General features: G+C 39.3%; 1 protein-coding gene across 3 annotated transcripts in view; it reads right to left on the bottom strand.

Moving 5' to 3' along the window:
• FRY (FRY microtubule binding protein) overlaps positions 1–18,802 on the bottom strand; it is a 320,853-nt gene that overhangs the window by 75,911 nt on the left and 226,140 nt on the right. For all 3 annotated transcript variants that reach the window (XM_084635515.1, XM_084635516.1, XM_084635517.1), the window contains exons 37-41: positions 16,755–16,905; positions 15,622–15,725; positions 12,393–12,578; positions 4,292–4,490; positions 1,112–1,233 (exon numbers count right to left, since the gene is read on the bottom strand). In XM_084635515.1, the coding sequence (XP_084491641.1) occupies positions 1,112–1,233; positions 4,292–4,490; positions 12,393–12,578; positions 15,622–15,725; positions 16,755–16,905 (762 nt within the window). The remainder of the gene's footprint in view (positions 1–1,111; positions 1,234–4,291; positions 4,491–12,392; positions 12,579–15,621; positions 15,726–16,754; positions 16,906–18,802) is intronic.

The raw sequence follows: 18,802 nt of genomic DNA, 5'->3' as shown, positions 1-18,802 counted from the left end.
GCTATATAAATACCTTGCTAAATGCAAGCACTGTAGCCCTGATTAGGGAAAGCAGTTAAGCACATGCCTAAGTACTTTCCTGAATTCAGGCCTTAGGCCCTGATCCAAAGCCCACTGGAAATCAGGAGTCTTTCCATTAACTTCAATGGGGTTTGGTTAGGTCCTAATTGCACACTATGTTGCTCTCTGCCCTACTAATAACAAGTGAGTTTTTATTACTTTTCAAAATACTGTTTAGTATACTAGTATACTAGTTTACTATGAAATCCCATAATAAATAATTAAAAATAAACTATAATTGTCAAATTAAATGAACAAAGAACATTTTGCCTGTTGGGAAGATTATTTAATATTGCCAGTCTATTTGACAAATAAGAGGTGGAGTTTTTCCCTTTTTTATCAAATAGAACAACCAAAATCAACCATCAGTGATGGTTTAGAAGAATCGATTGTACTGTAGCTGCATGCTAAAACAATCTATGATGCTATTTTTCTAGTAAGTACATAATATGATATATGTCCTATATAGGATACAAAATGCTTCAGCATATGGATCTAATGAAAGAAAGATCACAGGATAAAAGTTTACTGTGGGCTAAATAAATTAAAGAAGAATATATACTTTTCACTGATCAAATGGAGCAGTCTGTAGTAATCTCTTCAGGAATACAATAAAATTAAATGACAAGAGCATTAAAAGAATATGATCTTTAACTTCCTACAAAAGGAAACAAAGTTATTTAAAATTAATTTGAAAATGTTTATTTGCACCAAACATATTTGAATCCAATTAAAGTCACATAGTGTAATCAGAGTATATGAAAAGAATAATTTGAAACCAATTACGAAAACAAAATTGCTTTAAAACTTTTAATCCTCGCACATAAAATACTGCAAGAAAGAAGATGTCTTGGACAAAGAATAAAGAATCATTATGAAATTATTACTTTCACAAAACAGAGGGCACTGTTGCACAAGCAAGCTCCTGTAGCAGCCATTCAGGAGCAAGGAAACTGGCATTAAAAGGTAAGTTCTCTAAGCAAACAATAGGGACTTGTCCACTAGACGGCAGTTTTAACTAAGGTACAATCATGGAAAAAAGTTTCAGTACCTGACTTGGAATCTTTAAATACAGACATAACATGTCTCAGAAAATTAGTAAGTTGATCAGCACTCTTTGTATTCTGATTCTTGGGTGTGATATCTTCATGGCACCAGAGTGGACCAAATGCCCTTAAAGAGAAGAAAAATGTAGCAAAATGTGTAAGTATTTCCTTGCAGTAGTTGAAATAAATGTAAGTAATTTTAAAAATTATTATACTGTACATCCAAAAAGAGACAGACAGATCTACGCGCTGGAAAACATGATTGAACATAAATCTATGAACAATACAACTGCTACTACACTTCAGCTTTACAAAGATTTCCAATTTAAAATGAACTACTGGCATAACATTATAAATGACTGATCATTTCAGGGCACTGCTCTACTTTCCATTTTCTAAATGGAAGGCCATCTTTTACACTGGGGAATTTTACAAAAAATAAAATAAAATGAACAAAACCCCACTGGTGCTACCTACCACTATGGGAATCATAGTATAGACAATGCTCAGGTAGCTTCTGGTGTTTTTAGTACTGCTGAAAAGAGGTTAAAAAAAAAGGTTTATCCACAAGAACTTGGTCTACATTAAGTTTCCTACTGGTGATAAAAATAGTGGGCATTTTTTTTGGTAAATTCCTTAGTGTAGAGAAGGCTTAGCGATGTTAATCTTGACGGCTACAACTCTTGCTGAAGGCCTGCTCAGCATGAAACAAACAAGTTGTGAAACTGACAGACGCAGACAAAGAGATTGATGAAAGCTCGAACACGCTATCTTGTTTTATGTTTCGCTTGTAATTTCCTTGTTGAAGGGATCATCTTTTTGTTCTATGTCCAGTACCTAATATGTTGGCATCCTGGTCTATGACTGGGGTCCCTATGCACTACCATAATACAAATAAATATCAAATTAAGGAATAATTTTCAGTTTAAAAGCACAGTAACTATTGAATACATAACTGGATTTAATCAGATATTTGATTGGTAAAGTTCAATTTATATTACAACTTGAAGACAATCTTATTACATGACATAATTACACAGCATTACTTAATGCATCTACTGTGTCAGGTTGAACAATGCTATGTATCAAACACAAATAAAACTAAAAATGTAGTGTAGTCATTGCAAATAATGTGGGTAATGGGAATTTACAAGAATTTTTAAGGCAAACCTAGGATTTCCCGCTTTTGTCCTGATGCAGGCAAAATTTCCATTACATTCAATAGGAGTTTTGCATGAATCAGGATTTTACCATTAAGCCTGGCCTTCATACAGTTTTTACACTAGTACAGCTATTTTGGTTAGGGATATGATTTATTACCAAAATAGTTAAAGTGGTACAGCCCTGAGTGTGGTATACATGAGTAAGCTATAGCAATATAAGTATGCAGTGTTATTGTAGCTATGTGGGTCCCAGGATATTATTAGAGAGACAAGATGGGTGAGGTAATATCTTTTACTGGACTAACTTCTGTCGGGAGAGAAACAAGCTTTCAAGCTTACACAGAGCTCTTCCTCAGGTCTCTGAAGATATTACATCACCCACCTTATCTCTCTAAACACCAGTATAAACACATTAACAACAGTGTAACTGTATCCACCCTAAGGAAGTTGTACTGTTTTAAATATACTGGTATAATTATAATGGTACAGATTTTATGTGTAGACAAGGTCCTTAGGCACGGTGAGTGTTCTGCAAAAGTAGACTTCTCAAGTGTGCCTAGGGCAGCTATAGGGTCCAACTCTGGGCCAATCACCTTCTGTGCAAACAGGGGTATGTGTTAATGCTGCAAGAACAGAGTTAACTTGGGCTGTGTTCTGGTTAGCCCATGAGGGTTTGAACAAAACCCACTCAGCTGCTCCTACAAACTTGTGCCAGGGCCATAATTAATCCCCATGAGGAGGAGTATGTAGGGAATTGAAGGACTACCAAGTAAAAATTCATAAACAGCCTCTGACCCAGCTCTACAATGCTCCCTCTGTAGCTCCAGTCATATCGGATCTGCATAGTGTGGACATTAAAGATTTCAAAAGATGTTGCCAACATTGTCCCTAAGGTCTTATTCCTGGCTGCAACCCCTTGGATGTAAATTTCTTAGCAGCACAAGGCCTGAATTGAATTAATTGGATGCACACTACATGGTGTGTGGCTGAACAGGATTTTTGCTCTTATTTTTCCTGCCTATCTCCTGACTTCTCAAGATTAAAGAAAGTCAGTGGAATTGTCAACAACTAAGTACGGAGAAGAAAAACAGGTTGAAAGAGAACTTGCCTCATATTGAAAAGACACCCATCTGTGCTAGATTTGTTACTTATTCAAAATGCTAAGTGCAAATATCAAAAAAACCCACCAGAGGACTAATACCCCAAAAAGCCTTTGATTATGCTGTAATGAATGGGATGTTTTCTTTGGTGAAATTCTGGTTAACTGTGATTAGAAAGACTTTCCAAAACTATTTCCTTTAAAAAAAATCAGGTAAGATGTGAGAAAGAAACATTATTCCAAATACAAGTTCACCAAGGAGACAGTAATATTATCAGTTTAGAAAATTAACTAAATTAAGTAAAATGAGTTTTAAGACCTAACAAAATCATGTATTACTCTGGATTTTGCCAGTTTATAATGATTACATGTCACTTACAGCCATTCCGCACCTAATGCCAGCTCTTCTTTTGCTGTCAGTTAAGAACTACACTTCTGGATGGAAAAATAAAATGCAGAGTCACTCTGTAGCTGCTCTTCAGCTGGCTAGACTTAGGCTTCCAGACACTTTGCCGGGGCAGCGTAAAGGGGTCTTAATGTAAATGAGGAGCAGGCCCTAAATTTTTCAACAGAACAAGCCTAGGATGTGCCAGCCCTATTCAGTAATTAAAGCTAGGCTCACTGTGGCCCCTCACAACTGCTGTCTCCTTTATAGCAATAAAATTGTCCTATTTCATGAGTTCTGTCTTGAGCATAATATTATAGGATACTGAACAATTTATTCTGGTCAGGCAGCATTTTTTGCAGTGTTCCTGACACTGTAAGGCTTTTAAATACATCTTCACATTTACAAGTTTATTATTACTGTATGTTCACCTCAAACATTTTCATCTGTGTCCTTTTAAAGTTAATATAGATAATTTTACAGAAGACGAATCTTTTTCAAGTGTAACCCACAGTAACCTCTCCTTTATCTTGATTACCTGGTAGTTAGAAATTCAATTAATTTGTTTGCCTTTTCATCTGTTTCAGCAGCTGTGTCCATGTCCTCCACCTCTTGGGTAATCTGTGGGAGATTTCCACTGCTGCCTCCTAGACTGATACTCGAGGAGGTAGAGCTGGAACTTAAACCAGAATCTGGCACTGGTGATGACTGGTACTCCCGTAGAAAGTCAAAACCACCTGGCAGCAGCAGAGGAGAAGATAAAGATGGAATGCACCACTTACGTCAGCATTTCAGATGAACGAATAGGACAAACACCTCTTTTAAAAAGTAAGCTGCTGAAAACTTTCACTTGGAAGCAGAAAATATAAGCAAAATGCAAAAACCTACAGCAAGAGTGGAAAACTGGTTATCTTACACTTTCAAATCTTCAGACTGCACTAAAAAAAAGACTAATACAAAAGTCAAAAAATTTCTGCACTATAGGTATTGTATCTGTAAAATAAATGTTTCACAGGTTACATTCAGAAGTAACATCTTTTTGTAAACTGTATTACATTTAAATAACATTAGAATATGTCTACAATCAGGCTAAACCAAGGCAAAAGTCTAGTTCATTAATCCAGGCTGGTCTGATGTTGAATAACGTTTGCAAGAAATGTAAGATGGGGTCTTAAGTTCATAACACAGAGTGAAGTAGGTGATATTATCCTCATTCATTGTCATTTAACCCTCCTTTGCGGGTTAATTGCCTACTTCACCTGGAATGGTCTCTTACAGCATCTTAACTCCTTGTGCTAAACAGTTTTGCTCCACCTTGTGTTTAGCTCTGACACTCTGAGGCCTTGTCTACACTGACAATTTACGGCACTGCAACTTTCTCGCTTTAGTGTTGCCAGTTTATACTAGCCCTGAGTGCTTTTCCCAGGCCTGAAGAAGAGCTCTCTGTAAGCTCCGAAAGCTTGTCTCGTTCACTAACAGAAGTTGGTCCAATGAAGGTATTACCTCATTCACCTTGTCTCTCAAAGAGTCAGTTTCAGAGATCAAACCAGAAGCCAGGTGTCTTCATTTTAGATCCTATGTTCTAGCTTCTGTACCATATAGCATACTGGCTGTATCTGAATTGCTTTCCTCATACAAACAGCAACTCCTCAACATTAGCTGATTAAAAAGCATTTTAACTCAAAAGGGAGTTCTACTCAGTTCACCCTGGCCACAAAAGAGGCCTTGACATGGGATATCAAAGGTGGGAAAACCCATGTGAGTCTTAGGGGAAAATGAAAATGTAATTTAAATTTAATAGTTTATTGTATAGGTTTAACAGTTTGTGAACATACAACAGAAAGAAGGATTTTCACACAGTTTGGGAAGGAAATATGTTTTTCACTGCTGTTGAAGGTAAATAATGGGCATATAAATCATTTGGCTTAATATTTTTGTCCTGAATTACGATAAAGTTTTGCAATGAAATATCTGAAACATTTAAGTGGAATAAATAATCCTGAATTAAGCAAAAAATGTTGTTTACCATTACTATCAGCATTCTCCTAAAGGTCTCTGATAAAAAAATGAAAGCCATCAATCTTCATTTGTTCTGGCCATCCACCAAAGCAACTGACTGAAGGTCAAAAGATTAAAATTCTAAAGTAATTTTCTTTAAGCTTCTACTGCTCATGAAGTTATGCATTATTCAAATTTCATAAGTAGGGTTAAAAACAACCTTAATTTTAATAAGAAAAATTTTTGAGTGAGAATTTTAATCTATGTTATTGCTCTTTTTTAAAAAACGATCATGTTCGTGACCTTTTTAAACTGTGTGATTGTTCCCTTCAGAATACTGAATAAGAATCCATGGACTGTGTGCCCAGGGCAGAGGGCAGCATGACCTTTGAATTGTTATGCTGCATTGCACATTCAATAGATTATTTTCTGCCTCCTTTCCCCATCATGTCTATTTTTATTTTAGGCAAAAAATCCTATAGTGATTAGTGATACATAAACTTCAAAAGGTTCAGATAAGTATCCAAATTATGGAGACAAAGTACCTGAAACTTGTCCAAAAACTTGCAGAGCTTTGTTTCTCTTTTCCATGGTAGCATTTTCTGAAATGCTTCCAGTTCCATGCACAGGGCCAGTTAGACAGGCAGAACTGCAGGGTCTCAATGCGTGGATGAGACGATGGTGTAGGGAGGAGGGGTTTAGATTTATTAGGAGCTGGGGAAACTTTTGGGAAAGGGGGAGCCTATACAGGAAGGATGGGTTCCACCTAAACCAAACTGCTGGCACTTAAAATTAAAAAGGTCGCAGAGCAGTTTTTAAACTAAGGGCCGGGGGAAAGCTGACAGATGTGGGGGAGCATGTGGTTTGGACATCGCTTAGGGGAGGATCTATAAATGGAGATTCCCTATGTCCTAATAAGGAGGAGAGGATGGAAGATGATAAAATACAGGTAGAATCTGATGAGAAACAGTCAAAAGAAAAAAAGTCCCATTCAATGACATCATGTAATGGCAGACAGCTAAAAAGCGACAAGTTTTTAAAGTGCTTAAATACCAATCCTAGAAGTCTAAATAATAAGATGGGCAAACTAGAGTGCCTCATATTAAATGAGGATATTGATATAATAGGCATCACAGAAACTTGGTGGAATGAGGATAATCAATAGGACATAGTAATACCAGGGTACAAAATATATTGGAAGGACAGAACAGGTCGTGCTGGTGGGGGAGTTCCACTATATGTGAAAGAGAGCGTAGAATTAAATGAAGTAAAAATCTTAAATGAACGAAACAGTACCACAGAATCTCTATGGATAGTAATTCAATGCTTGAATAATAAGAATATGGCAGTAGGGATATATTACTGACCACCTGACCAGGATGGTGATAATGACTGTGAAATACTCAGGGAGATTAGAGAGGCTATTAAAATAAAAAAAACCCTCAATAATAATGGGGGATTTCAACTTTTCCCATATTGGCTGGGTGCATATCACCTCAGGAAGGGATGCAGAGATAAAGTTTCTTGACACCTTAAATGACTGCTTCTCGGAGCAGCTAATCCTGGAACCCACAAGAGGAGAGGCAATTCTTGATTTAGTCCAAAGTGGAGCACAGGATCAGATCCAAGAGGTGAATATAGCTGGACCGCTTGGTAACAGTGACCATAATATAATTAAATTTAACATCCCTGTGGTGGGGAAAACACCACAGAGGCCCAGCACTGTAGCATTTAATTTCAGAAAGGGGAACTACACAAAAATGAGGAGGTTAGTTAAACAGAAATTAAAAAGGTACAGCGCCAAAAGTAAAATTCCTGAAAGCTGCATGGAAACTTTTTAAAGACACTATAATAGAGGTTCAACTTAAATGTATACCCCCACATTAAAAAACATAGTAAGAGAACCAAACAAGAGTGACCATGGCTAAACAATAAAGTAAAAGAAGCTGTGAGAAGCAAAAAGGCATCCTTTAAAAAGTGGAAGTTAAATCCTAATAAGGAAAATAAAAAGGAGCATAAACTCGGGCAAGTGAAGTGTAGAAATATAATTAGGAAGGCCAAAAAAGAATTTGAAGAACAGCTAACCCAATACTCAAAAAAGTAATAGCAAAATTTATTTTAAGTACATCAGAAGCAGGAAGCCTGCTAAACAACCAGTGGGGCCACTGGATGATCGAGATGCTAAAGGAGCACTCAAAGACTATAAGGCCATTGCAGAGAAACTAAATGAATTCTTTGCATCGGTCTTCATGGTTGAGGATGCGAGGAAGATTCCCAACCTGAGCCATTCTTTTTAGATGACAAATCTGAGGAACTGTCCAGGATTGAGGCATCATTAGAGAAGGTTTTGGAACAAATTGATAAACTAAACAGTCGTAAGTCACCAGGACCAGATGGTATTCACCAAGAGTTCTGAAGGAACTCAAATGTGAAATTGCAGGACTACTAACTGTCGTCCATAACCTATCATTTAAATCAGCATCTGTATCAAACGACTGGAGGATAGTTCACGTGACACCAATTTTTAAAAAGGGCTCCAGAGGTGACCCCAGCAATTATGGGCTGGTAAGCCTGACTTCAGTACCGGGCAAACTGAAACTATAGTAAGGAACAAAATTGTCAGACACATAGAGGAACATAATTTGTTGGGGAATAGTCAATAGGTTTTTGGAAAGGGAAACCATGCCTTATCAATCTACTAGAATTCTTTGAGGGGGTCAACAAGAATGTGGACAAGGGGGATCCAGTGGATATAGTGTATTGAGATTTTCAGAAAGCCTTTGACAAGGTCCCTCACCGAAGGCTCTTAAGAAAAGTAAGCAGTCATGGGGTAAGAGGGAAGGTCCTCTGAGGGATCAGTAACTGGTTAAAAGATAGGAAACAGAGGGCAGGAATAAATGGTCAGTTTTCAGAATGGAGAGAGGTAAATAGTGGTGTCCCCCATGGGTCTGTACTGGGACCAGTCCTATTTAACATATTCATAAATCATCTGGAAAAAGGGGTAAACAGTGATGTGGCAAAATTTGCAGATGATGCAAAACTACTCAAGATAGTTAAGTCCCAGGCAGACTGTGAAGAGCTACAACAGAATCTCTCAAAACTGGGTGACTGGGCAACAAAATGGCAGATGAAATTCCATGTTGATAAATGTAAAGTAATTCACATTGGAAAACATAATCCCAATGATACATATAAAATGATGGGGTCTAAATTAGCTGTTAACACTCAAGAAAGAGATCTTGGAGTCACTGTGGATAGTTCTCTGAAAACATCCACTCAATGTGCAGCAGCAGTCAAAAAAGCGAACAGAATGTTGGGAATCATTAAGAAAGGGATAGCTAATAAGACAGAAAATAACATATTGCCTCTACATAAATCCATGGTACTCCCACATCTTGAATACTGTGTGCAGATATGGTCGCCCCATCTCAAAAAAGATATATTGGACTTGGAAAATATCCAGAAAAGGGCAACAAAAATGATTAGGGGTATGGAATGGCTGTCATATGAGGAGAAATTAATAAGATTGGGACTTTTCAACTTGGAAAAGAGACGACTAATGGGGGGTATGATTGAGGTCTATAAAATCATGACTGGTGTGGAGAAAGTAAATAAGGCAGTGTTATTTACTCCTTCTCATAACACAAGAACTAGGGGTCACCAAATGAAATTAATAGGTAGCAAGTTTAAAACAAACAAAAGGAAGTATTTTTTCACACAACACATAGTCAATCTGTGGAACTCCTTGCCAGAGGATGTTGTGAAGGCCAAGGCTATAACAGGGTTCAAAAAAGAACTAGATAAATTCATGGAGGATAGTCCATGAATAGCTATTAGCCAGGATGGGCAGGGATGGTGTCCCTAGCCTCTGTTCGCCAGAAGCTGGGAATGGGTAACAGTGGATGGATCACTTGATGATTACCTGTTCAGTTCATTCCCTCTGGGGCACCTGGCATTGACCACTGTTGGAAAACAGGATACTGGGCTAGATGGACCTTTGGCCTGACCCAGTATGGCCGTTCTTATGTTCTCACCAATCCTTGCTGACTAGAATTATGGAAGCTAATGTCTGTACCCAAAGAAAGATTCAGTCCAGTCTATTCCCAAAGAAAGACTGCTCCTCAAAATGAATTTTCTAGTTTCCTGCCCAGTCTAATTTTAAATGTACCAAACAAGGAGGTTTCTACCATTTCCCATGGGAGACTATTACACAGCCTACTGCATCTCACGTTGAATACGTTTTTTGCTATTTAGCTTTACGATTCTCTTTCTTAATTTTATCTCTTTCACCACCCTAAATAATACTTCTCTATCCTCATTGTTTACCTTTCAAATACATGTATTCTGATCTCCCAGCTTTATTGTTGTTTGGCCAAGTTATAAATATTTATCACTTTTAATATTTTTATTATAAATCAATCTCTCCATCTTCCTGACTGATATTCTTTGAACTAGCCCCCAGATCTGTTACTATCTTTCTGGTAACAAGGTGCCCAGAATTAAATTTGATATTCCAGATATGGTCTTACCAGAGCCATACAGAAGACAGACTTTTATCTTCCTGTCAGTGACTTGATGCCTTTGTGTACATGACCCAAAACTGCACTGGCCTTTCTTCTGCCACATCTCATTGTAAACTCACTTCTAATCTCTTGTCAAAGATTAGCAGGACCAATATGTATGACTGCTCCTCCACTTCCCAAGCCCTCACTTGCAGAGTCCAAAAGGGCATCAGTTCTCTCCTCCCCATTATTCAATGTCTATATCAAGACATTGGAAGACCTTTTGAGACAACATAGACTGAGGCACTTGCAATATGCAGATAACACCCTCTATCTCGCTTATATCAAATGTACATGGCACTATCTCCCAGGTTTCTTAATGACTAGTTGAAATCAGCACCTGGATGACATGCAGATGGCTAGAGCTGAGCTCAGGCAGCACTGAGGTAGGAAGTGGGACGTGTAAAGAACATACCTTTTCCATAACATTGAGAACTTCTGCCCTAAGAATGTTAAGTTGATTTCCAGCCTTGAGGTCCTTTTGGACTCCTCAATGCTTCTGGCAAGTACAAATAGTTAGGCAAAAAAAATACCCATTTCCATCTTCAACTGGCCAGAGGATTGCTCTCCAAACACACTGTGGAGGAATCAGGCTGTCCTCCAAAAGGACGATGTAAACCTGTACAGTGAGAAACTCAAGGACAGCTCAGGGAATCTATGAGGTACAATCCCTGCATTCAAGCTACTCCTGTACTGATGCACTTCTGGACTGACCTTAATCAGGGCTGTGCCACATAGGCATAATTCGCCCCTCAATACACTGTATTTACTGCCTTCTCTTCACCCATTAGTTCTGTAGTCCCAGGAAAAAAGCAATTTATCATCTCTTTATTGTTTATAAACTCGCGCTGCTTTATTGCTCTTGGTTCTGTTACCATCTAAGAGTTTCAAGATTCTCTCTCTTCACATGCATTCTGCTATTTTACTTGAGCCAGAAGTGACACTTATGCCAAGATCATTCCTCTTTCCTTCTCCCTTCCTTCTTCTACCACAGTCATAATTTTCTCTTTTTTCTTTGACAGTATTCAGCCTTCTTCCTGAACCCCAATCTTATCTCCACAATTCTAAACAGGTGCTATGACTCCCACAACTCCCAACTGGCTCCTTATATTTGGTATCATGTCACAACAGTCTAAAATCTGTCCAGCTACTTTCATCAAGCTTTGCCCCCACCCAACCCCATAAAAGTCCTTGAATTTGCAAAAAGTTAGCAGAGCAGCCAGCCTATCAGTGATTGACAGACCTGCTGAAACCAGAAATGGATTTCAGCCAAGGGAGGAAGTGTGTTCATGGTCAGTAAGAGATAGGTGGTGTTGGAGGGAGTACTTCATATTGGAGCTCTACTGAATTGAAGGAAAGGTTTAATTGGAACTTTGAGGTGGCTATATCATTCCTAACCATGTTAATTCCTTTGCTTTTCTTGTGCTGCAACCATATATTATTTATTTAGGTTAAAGTTCCATTTCTAACAAGTTCTGTGTCTCAGTGTGTTATGGCTTGTCTACACAGTGGGGTAATGCACATTATGAGGAGGTGATTTCTAACCTTTTGCACATTAATAGGTCCATACAGACCCAGCTGGTGCACACGAAAGGTTTCCTAGTGCACTTTAATGCACTGTGCGCACTGTTTCAAACAGCACTATGTTAAAGCACACTGGGGAACCTTTAGTGCACCCCAGCAGGATCTACACAGACCAATTAATACACAGCATGTTAATATGCTTTAGAAATCACATGTACATAGGGCAAATTGCCAAACCGTATAGACAAGCCCTTAGAAAATTACAGGTATGTAAAATTGGCACATTCATTTCTAAAATTATATTATAATTTTTTCCTTATAGCAAGGGGCTTTTCCTACTTTCATAGTAAGTCATCATTTAGTAATCTGTGGTGCATTTCCAAAGTAGTTCACAGGGAGTTAAGATCAATGGTTGCTGTACAGATTTCCCACTTTGATCATTCAGCCTATAGTACATCAAAAATATAACACTATATCAGGAAAGAAACCCCTATGTTCCAATATTTTAAACTTTTAAAATATAGTGTAGTGTCTCTTCCAAGTGTACTTGATTACCTGTATACAGGAATTCAGGTAGATAGGCTGGTTGGACTGTCAGAGTCTTGGTTTCATTCATCTCTCTGGTCTGAAGAAGCACAGAGGCAATGGCCTGAAAATGGCTGTTGCAAGACAATGCAATCAAAAGATGAAGCAGTAGCTTTTTACTGTGTTCAAAGACCTCAGGGCGGTAATGGTCAAGACCTGGAGGAAAGAGTTCCAGCAATCACTGAGTATGAAGTGATTATAAACAAGTTTAAATTCCAGAAATAGCAAAGATTCCAAGGCACTTCATGGCAACAGTACAGAACAAACAGAAGATACAGTACTTCAGGACACAGTTCCCACAGTTTTTTCTTTAAATATTTGTGTGAATTTAGAACTTGAGAAAGGCACCAGAACAAAGTCCTCTCTGTATCTATTCAGACAGTACATCATGAGCTGTAGCAGTGCCCAGACCTTGAGATGGGGGGACCACCTCCGGAGATGAGAGGGTAATCCAGTGTCCATGTACATTCAGTACTTAGACTCCCTAGTAAGACTGCCAGGTGGACAACTAGTTCTAACTGTAGTGGGTTTTGAGATGTTGTGAAGGGGTGCAGTAGCTTTTGGTCACTAGCAGCCTGAGCTGGATTTGAACTAAGGGTATCGAGATGAAAGGATCATGAGCTATAAACATAAATGATTCAAGTTTGCATAAAATGTATTGCTTCACTGTGACAAAGCATTTTTTTCATTTATCATCTTAGTTCTGGTTCAACACCTGAGATGGTGGCATGAGAGATCAAACTCAGAATAATAGAGCTGGCTGTCTCCTCAGCTCCTTCCTTGTCTGAATCTCCTCTTCCCTGGGAGCCTGCTTCTTTAGTACCTCCACACTGCTCCTTCGTGTTATGTGCCTCTGGTGCACACTTGCCACTCTGCTCTTGACTGGACTGCAAAACTGTAGCTGCTATTAGTATGCCAGTTAGTCAGCAGTTCTTTTGACTCCTGTGGACCATCCTTTTAGAACCTTGTGATCCTCTGGTTCATCCACCTACCAATATGCTAGGACCCTCCGCCAGCCTCTCCATCCTTGCTTCTATTTTCTACTCCACTACTTTTGTTTTCTTCCTTGCTCCTTCCCTTCCTCCCTTTCTTTCCAGCTGCCAAGAATTAATTTCTCCACCCACCCATCCACCCTTCAAAATATTCAGGAATGAGATATAGATGCAAATTGCTGCTGTGAACTTGCTTGGTTTAGTAGTGCCTGAAAGCCACTGCCATTTGACAGCTCTTTGGTAGCTATGTGAAATGAATTGGTGGGCACAGTTCTACTCCACCACCACAATTTGCACCACTTGGTAACCTTCAGAGTTAAGGAGAGAGGCCAAGGACTGAATGAGCATGGAAATGGAGCTTTCCTCTCACCCCAGAGGTAGAACATCTAGATCAATCCTGGACTGTTTTACAGTGCCGCTGTGCGGTTAAAAACAGAGGATTTCCGTAACTGGTGCTGTCAATCCAACGTCTTATTCAAGGACTCAATTAACAGAAATTTTTTTAACCCCTTCATTATCAATATTACAGACCATCCTATCCTTTACCTATGTTTCTACTGTAGAGTCCCTTCACTTAAATTTTATTTTCCTATTTCTTCCAATATGTGAAAAGGCACATGCTCAGTTTAACTGCCAAAATATCTCTAGTTTCTTTCTCAATCATATCCCTCATACACTCCTTCCCATGTGCATTCTCACATTTCAGCATGACATGACTTCTTCATATGCAAGTCACATTCACACCTCTGGCTAACACATTTAATACTACTTCCCTACACCCACACAAGGGGGATCTGTAGAAATGTAATGAAAGAAAACCATAATAAAATGGAAGCTTTAATGTTAATTTAAATGTGAGTCATTATGAAATACTGTAATGTTAAGATATTACCTGACAAAAAAGGTAAAGAAAGTTTGATAAATGCATTTGTAATATCAGAAATCTATTTCTGCAAATATCTACTTGCATTGGTCAGTGATGACTAGTATACACTGACTGTCTCTCAACCAAAATGAAAAGGCTAGAGTCTTTCATCTTGCTGCATATTGTTTTTATTCTCAAGTCCCTTCATTGACTCATTGACTCAAATTGAGTTTTATTACTAATACATTTCTAACTACAAAGGCCCACCTGTTTTTCAGAACTGCTACAACTATAATTCGTCAGCCGTTCTATCAGTTCACCAGTTGCTGGCTATTTGTTTTGTCCACACAAGACTGATGTTACAGAGTCTTTTTCCTTTCAGCCACTTTTCACTATTTTTGGGGAGTCAGCTCCCAACTGAGTCTGAAAAGCTGAATCCATTTTTGTTTTTAAGCCTACATTTTGATGCTGCCTATAAAACATTTTAAGTCTGTCTTTGTAAATTGCTTGGGAATAATACAAAAGATAGATATTTTATATAATATTCTATGAAAGTCAGAGAGAGAGAGAAGAGGAAAGTGGCATGAATGGTAATTTTACCATGACATCCATTTTATAAAGAGGAATTATATCCTTTTAAATCTGGATAGACCTCTAATGAAACTCTGATTTCTCTTTCTGGATTTTTTCTGCCTGTTAGTGCTTGTGAAAAGTACCAGAGTGACCACAATGGAGCTAGAAGTACTTTTCTTGATTCATGTACTTCCCCCATTGTTCTATAAATGTGCTATAATCTCTAGCTCAGCCTCCATGGCCATTCAATCCTTGCTGTCTGTGCTGACAATAAGGGTGGAAATTAGTTGCAATTATGGTCATGGGTTTTGGAATGTGGACATTGATCCACTGAGAATTGGACTGAGACCACTACTTATTATGAGTTCATTCCATATGTCTTGCTATTCTAATGACATACAGAAAGTATGTATCAACCACATGAATTGGATAATGCCTATACACTTCCTAATTACTCTAGTATGCTAAACATTTCTGCTTATGAGAACCCCAAAATGATCAACTAATAAAGTAAAGTGGGGGAAAAAAGGCCACAAAAAATTCAGCGTATTGTGAGGTGTGATAAAGAATGCTGCAGCCACAACATTCCAGCATTCCAGCTGATCAATTTTAGTTTCAAGAACTGATGTAACAAAATACGAATGATGGCTGTAAACATAGCTATGGAGGGGCAGGCAAAGAAAAAATACATTAGCTAACTCCACAGCTTCAGTTTGACTAATGGTATTGGAGTATACCCATGTTTTAATTCCTGTTGTATTGGTCTTACCTAAGAAAAGAGCGTGAAGTAATAAAGGGAGGTGAAGGGCCCAATCTTCTCTCACACTGTGATCCACTACCATCTCAGTCATGAAAATAACAGCAATATTGCACCTAATAAATGAAATCACAAAATCAGTTGAAAAACTTATTCTGGGAGCTGGACAACAGTAATATGCTATGCAATCACATGAGAATTGGTAAGACATGGGTTAATGCACTAGCCTTTCAGCTCTGGGGAATGAAATTCAAACCCTGACCTGGATCCCAAGTGAAACTAGTTTGATGGTCTTATCCTAGTTTCCCGTCTTGTTTTCATTACTAATCCAACATACAGTTTGGTATAGTTCAGCATGATCGCCATTCAGCACTCAAAAGAAGCCCTGGACTAGAATGTAGCAGGTTTGATACAGGTGAACTGAGGCCCACTGGCAGAGGCAGGAAGCCTGCACACTGGCTGGCTCTGCGAGTCACTGCTAACGTTTACTAGGTCCCGAGTTTCTACACCCAAACCATTATTTAAAGAAGTAGCAATACTAAAAACAACATTAATAATGATAAAAGAAATGATAAATTATGAAGACAGTCACAGAAGTGCTATTGACCAGCTTTTGCCATAAATTATCATAGTACATGGAACATATAGCAAGAAAAATGAATTGATACAAAGCTATACTGGAGAAGTCACAAAATCCTCAGCATTTTCCAAAATTAAGCTTCCTTTTGAATGTTATTAATGTCAAAAAGATATCACAATACTTAAAGTCACTGTACTTAGCTGTTAAGTATTATTATTGAAAATAATATTATTAATGTCAATGTAGATTATGTAAAAGAGGAGTTCTAGCATATGTATAGCAAAATTAGAATAGCACAAAAAAGTGCTACAAATAACAGTCTGTTAGGTTTGGGAATGACAATGTTCAGCTTCTGTCAATCAGGTATGGTTGCTTTAATCAAATTCCTACCAGTATATATGATCACATGCAAAGTAAACAAGGTACAGTTTTAACAAGGCACTAGAATTGCAAGGCCTTTTGATTTAACACTGAAATGTTGGGAAGCAGTAAAATGTATTAGTGATTTTTCCTAAGTGCTTGACCAATTATCTAATTAGCGGAGACTTATTTCAGTACTGCTCACCTATGAAGGGGTCCCCGTGGCGTGACAGTTTCTGGGAGGTAGTCAACAAGTGGTGCCCAGCATCCTCCATTGTAAGGCATTGGCAAGGGTTGTGGCTGTTTGGTCTCCACAATATTCAACAGCCAGCTAGTATATGGAGAAACAGGATCATCTGCATGGTAAAATATTAAAACATGCTTTAGTCTGTAATGACTTAAAAACCAAATAGTTTTATTATCTAGTATCTAAAACAATGTGCATGCTAAATTCAGTTCAGAATATTTGGCGAGAGGACATGAGTTTGCAATAACAAGTGAAGGATGCTTAATTCCTCCTTCACTATGCTGAAAATGTAACATAGAGTCCAAGCAGGCAGCACTGAATTTTATAGGCTGCAGCTGAATTCCTTGTGTCATTTTTTAGTAGCTTAGGATCCAGATCACAAATCACCAAGCAATGGACTCTCTCCTAAAAAATGAGAGTAAAGTTCAGCCAACATAACTGCCATGGCAAGGCATCTGTTGTACAGGGCCCTCTACCAGTGACACATTCTTGTAACTATCAGCAGGTGCCCTGCTGAGTGATGCTATGAAGAAGCCAAAAATTAAATCTGCTGAATTAAGAGGAGGAAATAAGGAATGTGAAAAATATCTTCAGTGTGATACAATATTTACAATAGGGATTAAATATTTATTAAGCTTCTCAAATATCTATTTAGTTTAGGTTTAGTGAGAAGCTGTTGTTACATTAAAAAACAAGATATTTATCTCTAAATATACAGAAATATCACTTATTTGCCTTATAAGAACTTGTGATAATTTATTAATGTTTGCCAAGTGCTTTGCACATGAAAAGCACTATATAGCTATGATTTATTATTATTCAATAATCTATTTAATATACAGTACAATAACTATTCTATTAAATCTATATTAAAGTCAAGATTGTCCCTGGTTCTTGGGAGAGTGCGTGTGGGACCCCTGGGTGAATATTTATGTAAGAAGCACAAGAAGCCTTTCACCCCCTCACCTAAGATCCCTGCACAAAGGTCCAGAAAACCCATAGCCTCTGTGCCCAGAGGGGTACAGAGACTACTCCCTGCATGTGCCCTTAAGCATACAACCTGGGGCAGGAAGGGGAGGAGAGCAGACCATGACAAAGAACCCCTCTACATAAGCTTGCACAGCTGGCTAGGCATGCTAAAGGGAGCAGGCTGCATCATCATAAAGGAACTTGTGCCACTTGGCCTGCATGATGGAGAGCAGAAAGAAGGATTGGCCCATCTACTTAGAGATGTGGCTAAATGTCACACTCGAACTCTAAATGAGTATCTAGGCACCTCCGTTTAAAGCAGGGGTGGGCAAACTTTTTGGCCTGAGGGTTACATCTGGGTATGGAAATTGTATGGTGGGCCATGAATGCTCACAAAATTGGGGACTGGGGTGTGGGAGGGGGTGAGGACTCCGGCTGGGGGTGTGGGCTCTGGGATGGGGCCAGAAATGAGGAGTTCAGGGTGTGGGAGGTGGCCCCAGGCTGGGGCAGAGGTTTGGGATGAGGGAGGGGGTGAGGGCTCCGGCTAGAGCTGCGGGCTCTGGGGTGGGGCCAGGGATGAGGGGTTTGGGATGCAGGAGGGAGCTGCGGGCTGGGGGTAGAGCAGAGGGGCTCAGAGTATGGGAAGGGTCTCCAGACTGAGGCAGGGGGTTGGGGTGTGGGAGGGGGTACGGGATCTGGCCTGGGGGTGCAGGTTCCAGGGTGAGGTCAGAAATGAAGGGTTCAGGGTGCGGGAGGGGGCTCCATGCTGGGGCAGCAGGTAGGGATGTGGGCGAGGGGGCTCTGGGCTGGGGCAGGGGGTTGGGGTTCATGGGGGTGAGGGATCTGGCTAGGGGTGTGGTCTCTGGGTTCGGGCTGGGGATGAGGGGTTTGGGGTGCAGGAGGGTGCTCCGGGCTGGGACCGAGGGGTTCGGAGGGGGATCAGGGCTGGGGCTGGGGCACAGGAGAGCGTCGGGGTGCAGACTCTGTGCAGCGCTTACTTCAAGCAGCTCCCGGAAGCAGCGGCATGTCTTCCCTCC

Source organism: Lepidochelys olivacea (assembly GCF_965140295.1).
Source record: "Lepidochelys olivacea isolate rLepOli2 genome assembly, chromosome: 1".
NCBI classification, from domain to species: domain Eukaryota; kingdom Metazoa; phylum Chordata; order Testudines; family Cheloniidae; genus Lepidochelys; species Lepidochelys olivacea.
The sequence above is the reverse complement of the archived record's forward strand: the minus strand, read 5'-3'. Positions and strand labels throughout refer to the sequence as shown.